Source organism: Rhinopithecus bieti, unplaced genomic scaffold (assembly GCF_001698545.2).
Source record: "Rhinopithecus bieti isolate Rb0 unplaced genomic scaffold, ASM169854v2 scaffold_7901, whole genome shotgun sequence".
Classification (NCBI taxonomy): domain Eukaryota; kingdom Metazoa; phylum Chordata; class Mammalia; order Primates; family Cercopithecidae; genus Rhinopithecus; species Rhinopithecus bieti.
The window spans coordinates 337745-355046 of record NW_016805596.1 but is presented as its reverse complement, the minus strand read 5'-3'; the positions used below and the strand labels follow the sequence as shown (position 1 = coordinate 355046).

General features: G+C 56.8%; 2 protein-coding genes across 11 annotated transcripts in view; both read right to left on the bottom strand.

Annotated features, from left to right (window-relative positions):
• Positions 1-1165: 1165 nt before the first annotated feature.
• On the bottom strand, positions 1166-8857 carry UQCR11 (ubiquinol-cytochrome c reductase, complex III subunit XI). Its single transcript, XM_017873004.1, has 3 exons — positions 8721-8857; positions 2535-2683; positions 1166-1333 (listed from the first exon to the last, which is right to left on the bottom strand). The coding sequence occupies exons 1-2, from the start codon at positions 8768-8770 to the stop codon at positions 2563-2565; spliced, it is 171 nt and encodes a 56-aa protein (XP_017728493.1). The 5' UTR covers positions 8771-8857; the 3' UTR covers positions 1166-1333; positions 2535-2562.
• A 3481-nt stretch (positions 8858-12338) lies between these two features.
• Positions 12339-17302, bottom strand: part of TCF3 (transcription factor 3) — a 46739-nt gene continuing 41775 nt past the window's right edge. For 4 of the 10 annotated variants that reach the window (XR_001885784.1, XM_017872998.1, XM_017872999.1 and 1 more), the window contains 2 exons: positions 14754-14899; positions 12339-14415 (listed from right to left, as the gene is read on the bottom strand). Coding sequence is in view for 6 of the 10 variants with exons in the window: in XM_017872998.1 (XP_017728487.1) it covers positions 14757-14899 (143 nt within the window). In the remaining 4 variants the exon portion in view is untranslated. Of the gene's footprint in view, positions 14416-14753; positions 14900-15251; positions 15479-17302 lie in introns of those variants that run through there. The other 6 variants (XR_001885782.1, XM_017873000.1, XM_017873002.1 and 3 more) reach the window with 3 other exon arrangements.

The following is a 17302-nucleotide window of genomic DNA, read 5'->3' as shown; positions in this document are numbered from 1 at the left end:
AAGACTGCCTTTAAAAAAAAATAAGTAAAATAAATTTGTTGTTTGAACCATGCAAGATCTGTGGGATTTTGTTATGGCAGCCTTAGCAGACTGATACAATAGCTATTTCCATCAATACACTTATGTATGCAGAGAGTATGTCTAGAAGGATTTATTTTTTTTTTTTTTGAGTCTCACTCTGTTGCCCAAGCTGGAGTGCAGTGGGGCAGTCTCGGCTCAGAGATGGGCAAGAACTGGAAAAAACTGGGCAGCTGTATCAGGGAGTGTGACTTTGTACCATATACTCTTTTTGTACCTGTTCATTTTTATTTTTTCATTTTTTTTTCTTTTTATCAGAGACGGGGGCCTCTTTGTTGCCCAGGCTAATACAGAACTCCTGGTTCAAGTGATGCCCCTTCCTCAGCCTCCCAAAGTGTTGGGATTACAGGCGTGAACCACCACACCCTGCCTGTTCATTTTTGTAACCCTGACGTGATGGTTTGAAATGTCTACCAATTCTGATACTCTTCCCTTCAAAACACAGAACCCCATTCTCCTCCCTTTGCATGTGGGCTGGACCGCAGGGGCTTGCTTCTGATAAACACAGTGTGGCGGAAGTGACCACGTGACACTTCTCAGGGTGGGTCATAGAAGCACTGTGGCTTTCTCCTTCCTCTGCCTTGGTTCACTTGCTCTGGGGAAGGCAGCGGCCATGCTGTGAGGATGCTCAAGCAGCTTTGTGTAGGGGTCCCCATGGGAAGGAACTGCGGCTGTCACCGACAGCCAAGTTGAGGGTACTGGTTTGGAAGTGGCTCCTCCAGCCCCAGTTGAGCCTTCCTCAGATGAAGTGGTCTTGACTGATGTCTTACCTGCAACCTCATGAGAGACTGGGCCACAACCACCCAGATACATCACTCCCAAATCCCCGATTGACACAGACGGTGAGATAGTGAACATTCGTGGCTTTAAGCCACTACGTGTGGGGTAACTTGTTAAGGCAGCAATGGATAAACATACTGCAGATATTACTTATGAAACATTTTAAATAAGCAGTTTCTGCCAGCCATTGGGAAACTCTCCTAGATTCGCAACATTTTGGAGCTGAAAGGATCCCTGGGTCACCTGTGCCACTCCAGCTACAGTCACAGTAACCAAGCCACCAGCATGATCAACATCTGGGAACGGAGCAGGTTTCAGGGAGGTTTAATGCAACGTGAATTAAAAGATCCAAGCTGTTTTCAGAAACATAAGAAGTCTGAAGTTGAGCTGTGGATTTCCTCATGTCCATCCTGAGGCTTGGGCTGCTCCACATGCAGCAGGGGCTGAGGCGGGAGGAGCTGGCGCCACCAGGCACCTGGAGGGAGAGCGGATAAGGCAGGGTGAGTAGAAGTGTCCTTTCCGGGCCGGGTGTGGTGGCTCATGCCTGGTATCCCAATACTTTGGGAGGCCAAGGCAGGCGCATCACCTGAGGTCGGGAGTTCGAGACCAGCTGGGCTAACGTGGAGAAACCCCGTCTCTACTAAAAATACAAAATTAGCTGGGTGTGGTGGCTCATGCCTGTAATCCCAGCTACTTGGGAGGCTGAGGCAGGGAATCGCTTGAACCCGGGAGGTGGAGGTTGCAGTGAGCCGAAATTACACCACTGCACTCCAGCCTAGGAAACAAGAACAAAACTCTGTCTCAAAAAAAAAAAAAAATTAGCTGTGTGTGGTGGCGCACACCTGTAGTCCCAGCTACTCGGTAGGCTAAGGCACAAGAAGCGCTTGAACCCGGAAGGCAGAGGTTGCAGTGAGCTGTGATCCCACCACTGTATTCCAGCCTGGCAACAGAGCAAGACTCCGTCTCAAAAAAAAAAAAAAAGAAAATGTCCCTTCCATATGAAGCTGGCTGCGCAAGTGGCCCAGGACAGCAGCCTAGCAGGAACGCCGGCACGGCACAGGCCCCAGGTTCTATGCAGCAGGGAGGAATACAGACCGGTGCAGCGCTCTGAGGGCCAGGTTCAAACAGAGTGGCATGGCCTCAGGCCTCAGGCTGGCACCTGGAAAATGGGGGTGTAAGAGCCGGGCCACGTGGGGCTGTCATGTGGGCACTGGGCAGACGCCACAGGCACTGTGGTGAAGAGGGCAGCTGGCATGCTGGAGAAACGTGTGGATGTGTCCAGGGCTTCACAGGTGCCTGCAAGAGCTCGTGGGGTGGCCAGCCGCTGTGGGCCAGCCTCCACCGTCCCCGTCTATCTGTAACATGGGCCCCCCACCCAGTTCAGGCTGGGGTGCCCACTGAGATGGAAGCAGGGTGTACCTCAAAGACTAACTGAGATTGTCCAGAGAGAGGGCAGGGCCCATGCTCCAGTCACACAATCCAAGGCTGTGGGGTGACCGTTCTGTGCCCGTGGGCAGGAGGTGCCAGAGAGGGCACCCAGGGCCCCACTCCCATGCAGACCTCTCCAGGGGGAACAGTGAGGCCTGCCGCCCTGGCTCTGGGAGCCTGGAGAACCCACTCTTCGGCCACCATCCGGCCATCATGCACTGCACCCACCACAGCCTACTGAAACTTACCAGAGGGGTGTGCGAAGGGCCAGTGTAATTAATCATCCTTCTTAAACTTGCCATTGATGTAAGGTACCCAGTCCAGGATCAGCCGCCAATCGGTGGCCCACACCAGCCCCACGGTGCCCACGGCGCCCCACGTGTAGACCGTCGGGATCCTGTGAGAGGAGAGGGGATGGTCAGGCCTGCTCTGGACGCCTTCTCCAAGAGCCTCTCCTGCCCCAGCCCTGGCCCCAGCGGTGATGGCTGAGGCGTGGGCCTGGCACCTGTGTCCACCAAGTGCTGTGGGCCCTGCGGGTTGGCACCAACAGCACAGGCCCTGCCCACACTGCTGGCCCTCAGGAAGCTGGGCTTCTGCATCTCCAGTAACTGCTCCAGGGGCTCCCGGGGTGGGAGCGCTGCTGGCGGGAGGCTGGGCCTGGGGCATGTGTAGGTGTTTGCAAGTTTCCAGCCACCATGATGATGGGTCTGGCCTGCTGCAGTCTGCAGAAATCCATCCATCCCCGCCACAGCTGCAGGACTCAGGGAAGTGCCACCATCGCAGTCCCTGCTCCCAGGTGAGGACACCAAAGAACAGACAGGGTGAGGCCCTCACCTGAGGCCACACAGCTGGTGAGGATCAAGGCCTTGGGTGCCAAGCCCACGCTCTTGCCCACCACGGCACGTGCTGTGGGAGCTCCCCCAAGTTTCCTGGGACCAGCAGATTCTAGGAAGGCCCAGCAAGCCCACCTGCCGGCATTCACGCCCTCGCACAGTGTGAACTTGGGCACAGGCTTCTAATGCGCAGAACGCAGCACGAGCGATGGGGCCTCACTGCTGAGGCCAGGTGAGAAAAGACTGGCTTCAGGTATGGAGGCTCAGAAGGGAAATACCACCCCTTGGGAGGTTGAGGCAGGAGGCTCACTTGAGCCTAGGAGTTTGAGACCAGCCTGGACAACAGAGACCCCATCTCTACACAAAATTAAAAAAAAATTAGCCGGGTGTGGTGGCACATGCCAGCAGTCCCAGCTACTAGGAAAGCTGGGGCAGGAGGACCTCTTGAGCCCAGGAATCAGAGGTTGCAGTGAACCATGACTACACCACTGCCTTCCAGCCTGGGTGAATATGAGACCATATCTCAAAAAAAATTAAAATTAAAATTAAAAAAAAAAGAGGCTGGGCGTGATGGTTCATGCCTGTAATCCCAGCACTTCGGGAGGCCAAGGTGGGCAGATCACCAGAGGTCAGGAATTCAAGACCAGCCTGGCCAACATGGTGAAACCTCATCTCTACAAAAATACAAAAATTAGCTGGGTGTGGTAGTGGATGCCTGTAATCCCAGCTACTCGGGAGGCTGAGGTGGGGGAATAGCTTGCGGAGGTTGCAGTGAGCCGAGATTGCACCACTGCACTCTAGTCAGGGTGACAAAGTGACACTCCATCTCAAAAAAAAAAAAAAAGAAAAGAAAAGACTGGCTTCCATCCTGGGCACCTTTGTGCACCCTCTAGCTGCCTCTGGAGAAGCCAGCTGCCATGCTGTGAGCTGCCCTACGAAGGGACCCATGTGGCAGAGAACTGATGGCAGCCTCCAGCTAAGAAGGAAGTGAACCCAGCCAACAACCCCATGAAGGATCTCGGAAACGGATCTGCCCAGTCCCGCTCTCGGATGACACTGCAGCCTCACGAGAGAGCCTGAGGAGTCGGCGCAGCGCACCCACTGAAACTGTGAGGTAAGGAGTATTTGCTGGTTTAAGCGGCTAATTTTGGGAGACTATTTCTTTATTTTTTTTATTTTTTATTTTTATTTTTTTTGAGACGGAGTCTCGCTCTGTCGCCCAGGCTGGAGTGCAGTGGCCAGATCTCAGCTCACTGCAAGCTCCACCTCCTGGGTTCACGCCATTCTCCTGCCTCAGCCTCCCGAGTAGCTGGGACTACAGGCGCCCGCCCCTCGCCCGGCTAGTTTTTTGTATTTTTTAGTAGAGACGGGGTTTCACCGTGTTAGCCAGGATGGTCTCGATCTCCTGACCCCGTGATCCGCCCGTCTCGGCCTCCCAAAGTGCTGGGATTACAGGCTTCCACCGCGCCCGGCCCATTTCTTTCTTTCTTTTTTTGACACGGAGTCTCGCTCTGTCGCCCAGGCTGGAGTGTAGTGGCCGGATCTCAGCTCACTGCAGGCTCCACCTCCCAGGTTCACGCCATTCTCCTGCCTCAGCCTCGCAAGTAGCTGGGACTACAGGCGCCCGCCACCACGCCCGGCTAGTTTTTTGTATTTTTAGTAGAGATGGGGTTTCACCGTGTTAGCCACGATGGTCTCAATCTCCTGACCTCGTGATCCACCCACCTTGGCCTCCCAAAGTGCTGGGATTACAGGCTTGAGCCACTGCGCCAGGCCAGGAGACCATTTCTTATATACACAGCACTGCTGGCCAACAGAGGGCTGAAATTAAAATCCAATTCCAGGCAGGGCATGGTGGTTCACGCCTGTAATCCCAGCACTTCGGGAGGCCGAGAGGGGTGGATCACCTGAGGTCAGGAATTCAAGACCAGCCTGGCCAACATGGTGAAACTTCATCTCTACTAAAAATACAAAAATTAGCCAGGTGTGGTAGTGCCCACCTGTAGTCCCAGCTACTGGGGAGGCTGAGGCAGGAGAATCACTTGAACTCTATAAGTGGAGCTTGCAGTGAGCCGAGATCGCACCACTGCCCTCTAGCCTGGGCGACAGTGAGACTATGTCTCGGAAAAAAAAAAAAATCCGATTCACCTCCCTGGATCACAGCGAATCACATAGCTGGGATGTTGGGGTGGCCAAGGGGTGCTCCTCCTGGAGGCAGAGAAGGCGGATGAACGAACCCTGCACACATTGCCCCAAGGGCCTCACCAGAGACACTCTCCAAGTGCAGGCCAGGTGCCTGCTCAACAGCTCGTGGCACGCACAGCTGCTCCTGGAACCTGGCTCAGAGGCAAATGCCACCAACAGGGCAGGAATCTTTATACCTATGTCTTGATGGCATTCTGGGTAAGTTTGTTTTATTTATTTATTTATTTTGAGATAGAGTCTCCCTCTGTCACCCAGGCTGGAGTGCAGTGGTGCGATCTCGGCTCACTGCAACCCCCACCTCTGGGGTTCAAGCGATTCTCCTGTCTCAGCCTCCCACGTAGCTAGCTGGGATTACAGGCGCCCACCACCACGCCCGGGTAATTTTTGTGTTTTTAGTAGAGACAGCGTTTCACCATGTTGGCCAGGCTATTCTCAAACTCCTGACCTCAAGGGATCCACCCACCTCAGCCTCCCAAGGTTCTGGGATTACAGGTGTGAGCCACCGCGCCTGGCCCTGGGTTATTAACCACCAGAGAAGCCTGCTTATAAATATGCCCAGTGGGCTGGCCTCCGCCTCCCCTATCATCCTGGTCACCCCACGTAGGACCCTGTGGATTTGGACAGTGTGGGAAGCACCCACAAAACCTGATTTCCACTAGCCACCGAGGAAGAATGTACAGACCATGACCACACTGACCAACGACCTCGCCGCCATGAAAACCCCTTCCTCAAACCAAGCCCCAGCAGGGCCCAGAACGGGTATGGACTGCAGGGTCCCCAGCTAGTGAACTGTGGCCCTCCCAGTCCTGAGTCTGAGACTCTGAGACACAACCCCACAGTGCCTCCTGGGGATGAGACCCGCTCCCTGGCCTCCCAAAGCCACTGTCTGGTGGCTTAGCCCTGCACGGCCCCTCACATGCAGGTGTCTGTACCCCTTCCTCTCCCACTTATTTTAGGTCAGCGCCACACCACAGGTCTCATTTCTTCACTTCTTGCCTGCCAACCAGAATGTCCGCCCACAAGGGTTCTGTCTATTGGCGTGTCCCTAACACATAGTAGGTGCTCAATAAATGCCTGCTGTTGGATGAAAGCACGGATGACAGGTGGTTCCCACTGTGACTGGGCACAGAAGTGGACCTGCTGCACCCAGGAGGGGCTGCGTTGGCTACTACAGGCTGCTGGGTTCTCAGCTAGGAGCAGGCTTCCTCATCCCAGGCCTGAGTTACCCACGCTATAAAACGCCACTATCACGTTCCCCTTGATGGTCCCCGTCAGCTCCACTGTCCAGACCCTGTCCACAACCTGTCCCCCAGTCTGGGACGGAGGAAGTATGTTCTGGCTTCCAGACACACTGCCAATCATAAGCCTTTGCTTTTTTCTTTTTTAGAAACGGAGTTTCGCTCTTGTTGCCCAGGCTGGAGTAAACTGGCGCAATCTCAGCTCACCGTAACCTCCACCTCCTGGCTTTGAGCGATTCTCCTGCTTCAGCCTCCCAAGTAGCTGGGATTACAGGCACGCGCCATCATGCCTGGCTAATTTTGTATTTTTAGTAGAGACAGGGTTTCAACATGTTAGCCGGGCTGATCTCAAACTCTTGACCTCAGGTGATCAGCCCACCTTAGCCTCCCAAAGTGCTAGGATTACAGGTGTCAGCCACCACGCCCGGCTGTACCTTTTTTTTTTTTTTTTTTTTCCAGACATTCACTCTTGTTGCCGAGGCTGGAGTGCAATGGTGCAATCCTGGCTCACTGCAACTTCCACCTCCCGGGTTGAAGTGATTCTCCCGCCTCAGCCTCCCAAGTAGCTGGGATTACAGTTGCCCGCCACCACGCCTGGCTAATTTTTTGTGGTTTTAGTAGAGACGGGGTTTCTCTATGTTGGCCAGGCTGGTCTCGAACTCCTGACCTCAGGTGATTCGCCCGCCTCAGCCTCCCAAAGTGCTAGGATTACAGGCGTGAGCCACTGTGCCCAGCAACTTTAAATTATTTGTAGAGATAGGGTCTTGCTGTGTTGCCTAGGCGGGTCTCAAATTCCCAGACTCAAACGATCCTCCCACCTTAGCCTCCCCAGTAGCTGGGACTGCAGACAGGCGCCACCATGCCCTGGTAATTTTTTGTTTTGTAGAGATGGGGTTTTGTTGTGTTGTCCAGGCTGGTCTTGAACTCCCAGGCTCAAGTGATTCTCCTGCCTGGGCCTCCCAAAGCACTGGGATCACAGGCCAGGGCCACTGTGCCTGGCTAAGGCCCTGCTGCTTTTTTTTTTCTTTTTTCTTTTTGGGACAGAGTCTTGCTCTGTCACCCAGGCTGGCGTGCAGTGGTGCAATCTCGGCTCACTGCAACCTCCGCCTCCCGGGTTCAAGCAATTCTCCTTCCTCAGCCTCCCAAGTAGCTGGGATTAGAGGCAACAGCCACCAGGCCTGGCTAATTTTTGCATTTTTAGTAGAGACGGAGGTTTCACTATGTTGGCCAGGCTGGTCTCGAACCCCTGACCTCAGGTGATCTGGCCGCCTCAGCCTCCCAAAGCGCTGGGATCACAGGCGGGAGCCACCGCACCCAGCCAGGCCTTGCTTCTTAGCAACCCACGTGGAAACACGAGACAACCCTACGGAGGACCCCCCAGCCCGGCTTCTATGGGGGCCACCCCTATGCCAGCCAGCTGCCCACGTGGGATCAGGCACAGCTGCAGCTTTCACGTTCCTTGTTAAAAATCATAAAAAACAGGCCGGGCGCGGTAGCTCAAGCCTGTAATCCCAGCACTTTGGGAGGCCGAGACGGGCGGATCACGAGGTCAGGAGATCGAGCCCATCCTGGCTAACATGGTGAAACCCCGTCTCTACTAAAAACTACAAAAAACTAGCCGGGCGAGGTGGCGGCGCCTGTAGTCCCAGCTACCCGGGAGGCTGAGGCAGGAGAATGGCGTGAACCCGGGAGGCGGAGCTTGCAGTGAGCTGAGATCCGGCCACAGCACTCCAGCCTGGGCGACACAGCGAGATTCCGTCTCAAAAAAAAAAAAAAAAAAAATCATAAAAAACAAAATAATGGCAAAGGCCGAAGATGCCGCGAGTGCTGGGCTGGGGATCGGGGCTCAGCGCCTTCTGGGTGTTTCCGTTCAAGGGGTCACCACCCGGACCCCCCGGTAGAGACGGGGAAACTGAGGCTTGGAGGGGCCTAGCCGCGGAGCCAGGCATGCTGGGGTTCGGCCTTGGGTCCGCTACGTCCCGTTCACGCCGGGACGCGCCGCTCCGCCTCTCGGCCTCAGTTTCCCCCTCTGTCACCGAGGACAACAAGGGACCTGGGCCTGGCCCAGCCCCCGGAAACGCGCACAAACACGGAACGCAGCGGCGCGGGGGTGGGCCGAGGCGGGAGCGCGGATGGGGCCGCGGGGCGACGTCCTCACCAGTTCTTGACCAGCTGCCCGTAGCGCGGGCCCAGGAACCGGGTCACCATCGCGGCGGAGTCGCACCCTCAGGGTGACCCTGTCCGGCCGACCCGGCCACACTGCGCAGGCGCGACCGAGGCGCGCACGCGCGCAGGGAAGGGGGGAAAAAATCCGCCGCTGTGCGCGCAGACCCGGAAGCCGCTTACAGTAACTTCCGGCGAGGGTTGGACGACCAGGGAGAGGTGGCCCGGAGTGGGCGGGGTTAGGGCGGGGCTTTTTTTGGCCACGTGGTCTGGCGGCTGGTTTTGCCTCTGGGTTCCACGGGGCTACCTGCCATTGATTTTATGCACCTAGCATGTGCCAGGGCGTCCAGCGGGGTAGGGTCTTGCCCAGAGTCACACAGAAGGGAAGAGCTGGGTCTGGAGCCCACTTTTGGAGGCGTCAGGCGTTGTTCCTGATTCGCTGTAGGACTTTGGCCGAGCGGCAGTGCTTCCCTGAGCCTCAAAGCTGCCGTTGCTTGGAGGCTCTGTCGGAAATCACTTTGCAGGTTTTCGTTTGCGAGCCTGGGTGATTCCTCATTCAGGCAGCAGAGCGAGGCCTGGCTGCTTGCACGGTGAACGTCTCTGGATGGTCTTAGCTGATGACAGGCAGGTCCTTCTGCCTCCTCCTTTCCACCGCACAGGCTCGCTTGGGCTCGCCTTTCTCCAGTCCCTGCTTCCTCTGCACAACCGGCGCAGCACCGTACATGTCCACTCAGCTTCCAGCCTCCCCATGCACACCGGGCCGGTGTGGGCAGAAGGAAGAGGGGCATATTCCCATACACTGCCATGGCACTTTTCTGTCTTTTCCCCCTTTTTGAAGAGTCGCCTCCCTCAGGAAGCCCTCCTGGACTGCCTGACCCCCAGGCACCTTTACAGCATGAAAGGAAAGGCCAAAACCTAGACGGGGAACTGGGCGTGATTTGTCTCTGGGGCGCCAGCGTCATTTGCAGGCCTTGTGATAAGGAATGGACACCATGGGTTCGTCTGCCCAGCCTGGCCTGTCCTGCTGGGGTCGGCCCTCGGTACTCTCCCAGCCTGCAGCTGTCTCGGGGGCTGCAGGTGCTAACCCATCCCCATCCCTGGTCAAGGACTCAGGGTGGGAGCCGGAAATAGGTTTTGGACACCACAGTCTGGGCACTGTTTCTTTCTTTTTTTTTTTTTTGAGACGGAGTCTCGCTCTGTCATCCAGGCTGGAGTGCAATGAGGCGATCTCGACTCACTGCAACGTCCACCTCCCGGATTCAAGCGATTCTCCTGCCTCAGCCTCCCAAGTAGCTGGGACTACAGGCACGTGCTACCATGCCCAGCTAGTTTTTGTATTTTTGTAGAGATGGGGTTTCTCTATGTTGGCTAGGCTGGTTTTGAACTCCTGACCTCAAGTGATCCACCCACTTCAGTCTCCCAAAGTGCTGGGATTACAGGCGTGAGCCACCAGGCCCAGCCCTGGGCGTTGTTTGTAGAACTTTCCAGTTGCCTTGGGGTTTTTGAGCTTGGGATCAGAGAACACCTGAATAAGACTCTTCCCATTAGTGGAAACTTTAAAAAGTGGGATGCAGGGTCTGACATAAAGACTATTAAGAGAAAGGACAGGAACACAAGGGCTGCTGGAATGTCAGCCCAGTTTCCAGATGCCACAGTTTAGTAAGAGTTCACCAGGGACCGGGCGCAGTGGCTCACACCTGTGATCCCAGCACTTTGGGAGGTCCAGGCAGGCGGATCACCTGAGGTCAGGAGTTCGAGACCAGCCTGACCAACATGAGAAACCCCATCTCTGTTAAAAATACAAAATTAGCCAGACATGGTGACGGATGCCTGTAATTCCAGCTACTCGGGAGGCTGCGGCAGGAGAATCGCTTGAAAACCCGGGAGGCGGAGGTTGTGGTGGTGAGCTGAGATCACGCCATTGCACTCCAGCCTGGAAACAAGAGTGAAACTGCATCTCAAAAAAAAAAAAAGAAAAAAAAAATTCACCAAAGAATGAGAGTGATATAAACAAGAGCTGGGAGATGGAGAGAGATTTGTAATGATGCCTGGACCCAGCTGTGCCTAAAGCCGTTCAACATGACATAGAGCTTCCTTTTTTGTTTCTTGAGCCGGTTTTTGTTATTTTGTTGGGCCATCTGGATGCCCCTCCACGTTTCTGAGACAGGGTCTGGTGTAGCTCTCTTGCCTAGGCTGGAGTGCAGTGGTGCAATCACAGTTCACTGCCACTGCAAGCTCCTGGTCTCAAGTGATCCTCCCACCTCAGCCTCCTAAGTAGCTGGGACTACAAGTGTTTGTCACCAGGCACAACCAATTTAATTTTAATTTTTTGAGACAGTCTTGCTCTCTCGCCCAGGGTAGAATGCAGTGGTGCAATCTCGGCTCTCTGCAATCCCCGCCTCCTGGGTTCAAGCTATTCTCCTGCCTCAGTCTCCCAAGTAGCTGGGATTACGGGTATGCATCACCATGCCTGGCTAATTTTTGTATTTTTAGTAGAGACGGGGTTTCACCATGTTGGCCAGGCTGGTCTCAAACTCCCGACCTCAAGTGATCCACCTGCCTCAGCCTCCCAAAGTGGTGGGATGACAGGTGTGAGCCACCGCGCCCGGCCAATGCATATTTTAAAAGTTGTTTTCCAGCATGAATGTAGAGGCGAGCTGGGTGCTGAGTGGTGGACAGGGCTCCCTCAGCACCTTCTGTCAACTCCTGGCCACTCTCTTCCCCTTAAAAAAAAATAGACATGGGGTCTCACTATGTTGCCCAGGCTGGACTGGAACTCCTGGCCTCAGACGATCCTCCCACCTCAGCCACCTGAAGTGCTGGGATGACAGGCATGAGTCACTGTGCTCGCCTTTCTCCCTAAGGCACTTGTGCACCAAAGGGCTCTCTCCTGTGGGCCACCCCCCTCAAGTGGCCAAGAAGGCACTCCTTCCACCCCAACCCCATAGGGGAGCAGGGCAGTCCAGCTGTGTCCTCGAAGAGATAGAACAGGGAAGCCTCTGGGCACAGCAGCAGATGCCAGTGGGCACTTTAGGATGAGCAGCGCCCCGACGGGTCCTGCCACACCTCTTCCCCCCAGAGAGCCTCGTCCATGGGTTCCGTGGGTGTCCAGTTGTGGAGGAAGTCACGAATGCCCCACTAAGGAGTGCGAAGTTGATGCTGCCTGCAACAGGGGGCCGTGGAAGGTTTCAGAGGGGCAGTGACAAGGCTCAGACTTCGGGAGCAGGAAGAGGGAGTGAAGCGGGTTCCAACAGCCCACGGGGACGTTGGGAGATCGGGAGCCCTTGGGCTGGGAGGACCACAGGTCCTGGGTGGTTCCTATGTGCCCAAGTGCAGCCCCCAGGGAGTTGCTTTTCTCCGGAAGCCAATCCTGCTTCCAGGTGGCCTGGAGCCCTGGGTACAGGTGCAGGTTCCCAGCTGCCCTGGGAGCTGTGGGCCCCTCAGAATGAGGAGTGACTTCAAGGAGGCCCAGTGCACAGGGCAGACCACGGTCCTTGCTGTACCCACCAAGGTGAACGTCAGGGGCCGAGAGTTTAGGGCAAGACCTCTGACCCTGCCCCCTACTTCCCTTCCTAAACATGTGACACCAGAAAGAATCCAGGGACTGCAGAGCATCGTTATAAAATGTCACATTTATTGCTACAGTGCTGTTATATACAGGACAGGTCTCTGAATCCACTTTAAAGAGGATCGTTTAAAAGTCCCAATAATCCAGCCAGCTGTGTTGACACGTATAAAATTATTTTCTTTAAAAAAATTTTCTTGAAAACCATCTTGAGGCACTCAGAGCACACCCCCCCCCCCATAATTGTGGTTCCCCAGAACTGCTGTTTCTTCCTCCTGGCGCTGGGTGAATCTCGTTTAAATTCTATGCAGAACACACAGTTCCAGAGGCTACTGGGCCACTGCCCACCCAGACCTAGGGGCAGGGCCAGGATCAAAACAAGAGGGAGACAGAGGCAGGTTCCCTAAGAGACCAAATCCCCAGGGCACAGGGGAAACCTTACCCAGAGAAGGGGGAGTGGCAGATAGCCCCTCCCCTCCACCTGGCCTGGACTAGGGGCAGATCCCAGGCCTTGAGCTGGCCTTGCGGTTTCCCTTGAATCTGCCATGGGGCCCAGGCTCCCCAGCAAGTCTGGGGAAGGGAGTCAGGCAGTCCAGGCTCTCCTGGGGCTAATGGTGGGAGTCTCAGGGGTAGCACAGGGGCAGACGCCTGACCTGCTGCCGGAGTGAGCACAGCCAGGCCGGGGGTCCGCAAGGCCTCAATGCAGGGAGGGCCATGAAGAGCACATGAAGGTGCCCAGCTAGCCCAGCCCACACCTGGGTGCCACAGTGACCATCACCCTAGTTGGTGTGGAAGTGAACGGAATCTCGGGGTAGGAGACTTGCAGTTTTAAACCCAGGACAGTCCCCAGACGGCTGGGAAGAGCTGGTTACCCTCATGGCAAGAGACCAGAAAAGGGGAGCTGGACAGAGGCCTGGGTGCTGGGACACAGGACACAGATGGGCCCGAGGGACCACCCTGCTGGTTCTGCACCCGGGTTGCGCAGCCCAAGGCCTTCGTGGGGCTCAGACCAGCACAGTCTCCTGGCTCCAGCCACTCCTGCCCTTGGGCCCCACAGAGGGAGGGCAGCAGGTACGGCCCCAGGCCCAGGGATGCTCCCTAGTGTTGCGGGAGACCGGCCAGGGCCCTGGCATCCTGTCTACATCACGATGGCCCTCTGGTGTAATGGGGACATGCTGGGGTGGGGGTGGGGGGTCCTGTGATGGCTCCTGAGCCGCGTCCCCTCAGTCAGAGTTCAGAGCACGAGCCTGGGTCCCTGGGGCAAAGGAGTGAAGGACAGGGTGTCCAGGAGGGTCCCCAGCACCCAGCTCCAGGGTGTGGTCCCCATGCCAAGAGTCACTGGTCCCAAGAAAATGCCCCATTTCAGAGAAGTGTGCAGGTTCCAAGGGAGAGCAGCTTATGGGGGCCTGGGGAGGACATCGTGTGGAGTAGCCCTGGGGGCCAGAGCTGCTTGGCAGAGTCACCTGGGAGGGTCAGAGCCACCTTGCTGACGTCCCTTCCCCCAAGCCCAGGTCAGCCCCCTTCCTGAGGGGAGAGGATGTGGCAGGGAAGCTCCAAGGTGCCTTCATCGGGAACGCCCACGCATCGCTTTCCACGTGACAAAACCAAGAGGAGAACCCCAACATCAAAAAAACAAAAGACCCGCCGCCTGTCCCCGTTCTGTCTGTATGCAGTGGCTTCCGGGGGGGCGGGGGGGCTCAGGTTTACACGGGGTCTTTTTAATACAACGTTTAATCATCTGGTTGATCAGGAAATGCAATGCTCAGTCTAGAAACAGCAGCAGAAATAGCGAGAGACACGGGACTTTTATACAAAAAAATTTGCTTACAAAACATATGCAAAAAAAAGCTTAAAAAAACCCAGAGACCAAAGGCAGCATCCTTGCTAATTTTCATCTACATTAAGAAAAAAAAAAAAAAATCTTATAACTAATGTTCTTTTTATTTTCCTTAAAAAAAAAATTAGGCTTAGGCACGATTTGCTGGTGGCTTTTGAAGCATAAGCCGGGTCTCCACAGCAGCCCCTCGAGTGACATGTTTCCATTTCTCCACTTTTTATAGTTAAGGCATTTTTTTTCTTTTCTGACAAAGTGTGTGTTTTGTTGCTCGCTGTCAGGTTTTGTTTACTGGAAAAAACAAACAAACAAGGTCCCGTCAGCCCAGGCAACAGGGCCAAGACGCAGTTTCAGGATCCACAGGGCACGCCACAGGGTGACACGGTGGCTGAGATGCGGGGACGGGGGCAGCGAGGCCAGGGAGGGGTGGGCCAGGGTCCCAGGGAGCGCCTGGACCCAGTGTCACCCTGGTCGCCCCCATCGCTCCGAACCTCGTCAGGCTGGTGTTGACTCAATGCTGACAACAGGTGTGTGAGGTGTGGACGTGGACGAAGCCTGGGGTCTCGAGTGGCTGTTCTGGGCCCGGCGCACAGGGCTGAGAGTGGGTGGCTCGTCCCACGGAGGCATACCTTTCACATGTGCCCGGCGGGATTGTGGGCTTCGCTCAGGCCTGGGTGGGCAGCTGACAGCACCATCTGGGGGTCTCCAACCACGCCCGACACCTTTTCCTCTTCTCGCCGCTTCAAACAAGCTGCTTTGGGATTCAGGTTCCGCTCTGGGGGGAGGGGGAGAGCTCTGTGGGAGACGGTCCCGGGAGGAGGAAGAGGTGAGGTGGGAGTGGGGGATCGGATGTCAGGGAGGACGGGGTGGGGGCAGGGCTCCACGTGTGGCCTCCTGCATTTCCGACTCTCACCTCCTTCCTTGAGAAGGCTGGGGAGATGGGGGGCGGGTTGTAAAGAAGAGAGTGGGATCAGACAGGGTCTGTGGAACGTCACTGGGTCTGAATCCAGTCACAAAGAGAGACACGGACAGAGCCCGGGGCCGGCAAGCACAGGAGGACCCCAGCATCTGCTCCTGGGTGTGGGGAGGGGAGAGGGTGCTGGGGCCGCCCTGGCTGGGGTGCCTACCTCGCACCTGCTGCTCCAGCCCCAGGATGACCTGCACGGCCTGCTGCAGGATGAGCAGCTTGGTCTGCGCTTTGTCCGACTTGAGGTGCATCTGGCACATGCGCCCCAGCTCCCGGAAGGCCTCGTTAATATCCCGCACGCGCACCCGCTCCCGGGCGTTATTGGCCATGCGCCTCTCCCGGTCCCTCAGGTCTTTCTCCTCCAGGGACAGCACCTCCTCCGTACTGCTGGGTCACAGCACCGAGGCCTCTGTTAGTGACGGGCCAGGGCTGGGTGGGAGGGCGGGGCTGGGTTGTGGAGAGGGTATCCAGCTACTTGTGTTTGTGCTGGTGTGGGCAGCAGTGCGGGTACACAGCTGGTGTTGGTGTGGGCAGCAGTGCGGATACGCGGCTGGTGTTGGTGTGGGCACAGCAGTGCGGGTACATGGCTGGTGTTGGTGTAGGTAGCAGTGCGAGTACACGGCTGGTGTTGGGCACAGCAGTGCAGGCACACGGCTGGTGTTGGTGTGGGCAGCAGTGAAGGTTCACATGCTGCTGTGTATTGTCACATGCATGAAAATGTGCTCCTCTGTGTGCGTGGGGAATGTGCTCCCTGGAATGCAGCAGAGCCCCACGGCGGGCGCCTGTGTGTGCGCGCAACTGGCTGCCCAGGTGCAAGTGCCCTCAGACTCCGCTCTAGGGGAGGCTGTGGATGTGGTCACACCCAGGAAGAACCAAGGTCTGACTGTTTCCAGACGTTTCTGTGGAGGGAGGTGGGGCTCTGCTTCCCCCTCTGGGCCCGCACTGGGTAACTGCTTCTCCCTTGACCCTGCTTACTCTGTGGGCCCCAGGGCAGGGCTAGGGGTGGGGGTGGGGCACAGGGGAGGCCCAGTGTGCCTGCTCCTCTCTCTGTTCTTCCCTCCCCAGATGATGACTTTCCCCATTCAGAGCAGCCGCTTGCAGGGTGATGGACAGCAAGGCCCGGCCAGACCCACTGTGGACAGAGGGGGCCTTGAAGACAGGCTCAGCAGGCAAAGGCCTGGGCCACTCCAAAAACCCGCGACTAGAGAGTCCAGGACTCAGAGTCAGGGCTCATATGGAGCACACCAGCTCCCATCCCCCAAGACCCCACACCCCACAGGCTTCTGTGGGGAGCCTCAGAAATGCACCCACTCCCTACAGTGAACTCCAGCTGCCCCAAGATGAGGCCTCCCTGTAGCACCTGACCCTGGCTGGGAACACTGGCTCCCGAGGCCTCCGGGAACCCTGCTGTCACTGCCTCTGTGAATGGTCGCAGTGGCAGTTCTGAGGTTCCAAGCACCTGTTCTGTGCCAGGCCTAAGGCTGAGCCCCCTCTCCCGCTGAGCAGCATGCAGCCGGCGAGCGGGCACTGCTGCTGCCGCCGTGGGGGCGCGGGTCCCGGCCCAGGCCTCCATGCTGCATGGCCCTGCACGGGGGACCTAGCTCTGTTCTCTGGCTCTGTTCCCCGGCTTCCTGCTCAGTAGAAGGGATGCCAGTCCCCATCAAGGCACCCACTGCTGCGGGTTGTGGTGAAGATGAAATGGGCAAAGGCCTGGCCCAGTGCCCAGCATGCCTGGTGCCCTGTCTTAGGCTCTAGGGGGCTGCCTCACCCACCTGCCTGCCCACTCTGCCTTTGGGGCCTGAGGGGATCCCTCTAGGTGGCGGGGGCGGCCCCTGGAGCCCAGGACAAGCGCACAGACCAAACTGACAGGACCAGGGGCTGCGTGCTCCCGGGTCTGGTTTCTTCCCGCAAGCCCTGATGGGGGCTTTGGGGGAGGAAACGCCCTGAGGCTGCAGCCCAGCCGCTCCCGGTGCTCGGGCAGCAAGTGCGAGGTGAGGAGGGGCTGCCACGGGAAGCAAAGGGATGGATGGGCGGGATGGAGGGGAGAGCGGAAGGCAGACAGCAGAGAGGCGGGCTTGGGGGGCGCGAGGCGTGCCACACACGGCTGCGGAGACTCAGAAACCTTAGAGCTGAGGGGACAGTGGGAGGGCCGGGCCGGGGCTCTGGCTCCGGTCCCAGCAATAGTGCTGCAGGAGAGAAAGGGTTAACAGG

What these genes read in the sequence shown, in the direction of transcription:
- UQCR11 (XM_017873004.1), bottom strand. Translation starts at nt 8,770, where the DNA reads ATGGTGACCCGGTTCCTGGGCCCGCGCTACGGGCAGCTGGTCAAGAAC. An exon ending in GGGCAGCTGGTCAAGAACTG is followed by an intron (nt 2,684 to 8,720) that starts GTGAGGACGTCG and finishes CTCCTCTCACAG; the next exon opens with GATCCCGACGGTCTACACGT.